The 2,941-nt window shown below is 41.9% G+C and overlaps 1 protein-coding gene across 1 annotated transcript in view; it reads left to right on the forward strand.

Moving 5' to 3' along the window:
* Window positions 1–2,941, forward strand: part of HECW2 (HECT, C2 and WW domain containing E3 ubiquitin protein ligase 2) — a 246,869-nt gene that overhangs the window by 117,791 nt on the left and 126,137 nt on the right. The window contains exons 8-9 of the mRNA XM_007447815.1: window positions 1–43; window positions 1,342–1,437. The exon at window positions 1–43 is cut by the window's left edge and continues 1,292 nt beyond it. Coding sequence (XP_007447877.1) covers window positions 1–43; window positions 1,342–1,437 — 139 coding nt within the window. The remainder of the gene's footprint in view (window positions 44–1,341; window positions 1,438–2,941) is intronic.

The raw sequence follows: 2,941 nt of genomic DNA on the forward strand, positions 1-2,941 counted from the left end.
GCTTGTGAAGGGGCCACTGCCCAGGAGGAGGGCGCGACCGGAGGTAGGATGTAGAAGACAGCGTGGCTCGTGGCTCAGGCACAGCCACTCAGAGAGAAGGCTTGTGGTTTTGTCCCTCGGTGGAAATTGTACTGCAGGGCAAATGTTAGCTGAATTCTTCTCCTTGGGGTTCAACAGCTTTTTTTTTCTTTTAACATCTTAATTGGGGTATAACTGCTTTACAATGGTGTGTTAGTTTCTGCTGTATAACAAAGTGAATCAGCTATATGCATACATATATCCCCATATCTCCTCCCTCTTGCATCTCCATCCCACCCTCCCTATGGATCTTCTTTTGGTGGAATAAGAGGCCTGTCAGATAACAGTCTTCAAACTTAGATAATGAACCTCAAGGCTCTGCATCAGTGCGGGCACCTGCTCTGCCTAGAAAGGTGGCCCGGTGGGTGGGGGCACCCCTGGTCCACACAGGCCTGGAGGCCTGGGATGCATGCCGCGTGCCGGCACATTCAGTGCGCCTGGGGCTCAGTCCTCTTGTCTGGGCAGTGTGAAAAAGCATAATGAATCTCTGGTGGGACCTGGGTTTGTAGATACAAAACCAGACAGGCCAGCAGCATCTACGTTAGTGTTATCTGCGAGGTTTTCAGGAACATCCTAACTCGCTCCTTATTGCATGAAGCTTCAAAACAGAAGGTTAATATGTGCTTTGCATCAAATGTCATATTTTTGCCTTCTGCAGTATAAGAAATGTCAACTAAGTTAGGTGATGCATTCTGACACTTGAAAACGAGCTGTTTGAGTGTCTGAGGATGCAAATTTACACATAAAATTTGTTTTATGTCTCAATGAATGTGGCTCAGTAGAGTGATCCCTTTAAACTGTTCTGTTATAGCTGCGTCAAAAAGTCTGAGTATAATTTCATATGCCTAAATAGCATAGACTCAGAAATCGAAATGATTTTCTTATTCTGTAACTTATTTTTCTACCTATCCCCTTCTTTTCTTCCTCCACCATTTTTTGTTTTTTGTTTTTTGTTTCATTATCTTGCGGTCATTGTGTGACCCTAAAGCATTGCTACATGACTAGGACAGATGCCAGGGTGGGAAAAGGCAGGGGAGGGGGAGGAATGGGCCCAGACCGACATCTCCCTAGAAGACCCAGTTCTGACTAAGCATCCACCTCCCATTCTCTTCTGTTGTTTCTGGGTCCTTATATGGGAAATGAGACAAAAGAGAGATAAGAGACTAGCCCCAGGATTTTTGTTAGGTGTTTAATTTTTCCAAAGGCTGTTTTGACACTGAAGGGGAAAACAATACCCAGGTAACTGTTTACCTTTAATCCTAGGTTCTCAAGCCAACGGCCACCAGCCATTGCGATCACTGCCTTCAGTGCGCCAGGATGTTAGCCGGTACCAGAGGGTGGACGAGGCTCTCCCACCAAGTGAGGACCTGCTAACTAAAGGGCTCACCTTGATCAAAGGGTTCAAGGGTGACAGGACCCACGGGACCTAAAGGATGGATGCCCAGTCCCCCAGAAGTAGGGTTCTGGGAGCTGCCACGTGACTTAGCAGATACAGTCTGGAAAGTGCTTAGCAGAAGACTCCTCTCTGGCACAGTTCCACCAAATGAAAGGGTAGCTGGGGGAAAGTAAATACTCTAAAGGAAAAGAGATCCAGATGTTATGGACAACAGGATGTATAATAGAAAAAATTTTAAGTTTGCCTAGGCAGTATGAATTTTCAATTATTAGACAAATAGGTACAATCTCTTAGAAGAACCTTAGCTCTAGGTAATATACTGCTTTTTATTCATTTACAACATTTTAAATCATTACCTACAGGGTCCTGGTTTTTTTCCTTAGGGATATCCAGAGAAGTGTTATTAATTTCAGAAATTAGTCTACTATTTTCTGGACCATGATGATTATCTGGAGATTTGAAAGAGATTTCTTTTTTTTTTTTTTTTTTTTTTTTTTTTTTTGCTTTCAAGAAACACGTAGCACTTAAAGGAGAGATGGGTGAGCACTAGGAATGCTGGGAAAGTTATGAGACCTGAAGTCCAAGAGCTGAGTGATGCCCGTGGCCAGTCATAGTCTGAATGTAATTTAAACTCTATTTAAGTTTCTAGAATCCCTTAAAGCAGTATTACTGTGTGAGAGCAAAGCATTTTGAAGAACAGTGATAAAGCTCAGTAAATACTGTTTTTAAGAACACATTGGAAAATACATCTTTCTGCCTTACTGCTTTTCCTTCTTGTTCACCTTCTCTATTCACCCATCTTATATGTGATCATGGCAAGAAGTGGATGCTTTTGGCCCTCTGTGTTTTAAAAATGGTGGGACATAGAGCGGGGGCAGTATGCATTTAAAGGGCTAAAATGCTGAGTAGTTATTTTTGGTGAGTGCTGATAAAAGAGCTGAATGGTGCTCTGTACAGTTTGTCAAAATATTGACTTAATCGTTTGTAAATACTGTTGTGCACAGATCCTCCCCTTGTTCATATATTTGGATAACTGAGGGTGGTTACTCATAGGAAACATATATTTTAAGCAGTTTTTAAAAATCATCCAAGAGATTAATTAACCATTGTGTCATCTTAAGCAGGTGGAGGGGAAAACTTCCTTACTGTTTACCCTTGGAGAAAATTTTAGAGGCAGAAAAGAAAAGTATTCCTGGGTGATATTTAGATATAATTGGAGAAAAATGAATTAGGAACACCAGGAGAGAATTCTGGGAGAGCTTTGTTTACATGAGTATGTTGGTTAATAGTAAGTAATCAGAGTTTCAGGCACCTGGACAGGAGGCATAGCATTGCATCAGTGTATGGATAAATGGCATCCTCCTGGCCACATCCAATTGCTCTGAATTTTGATGGATTCACAGTTTTGGTCTCTAGATTGTATTTAATAAAGACAGGTACTTTCCTGCTGAAATTATGACCACCAAT

This window comes from Lipotes vexillifer, unplaced genomic scaffold (genome assembly GCF_000442215.2).
Source record: "Lipotes vexillifer unplaced genomic scaffold, Lipotes_vexillifer_v1.1 scaffold555, whole genome shotgun sequence".
NCBI classification, from domain to species: domain Eukaryota; kingdom Metazoa; phylum Chordata; class Mammalia; order Artiodactyla; family Lipotidae; genus Lipotes; species Lipotes vexillifer.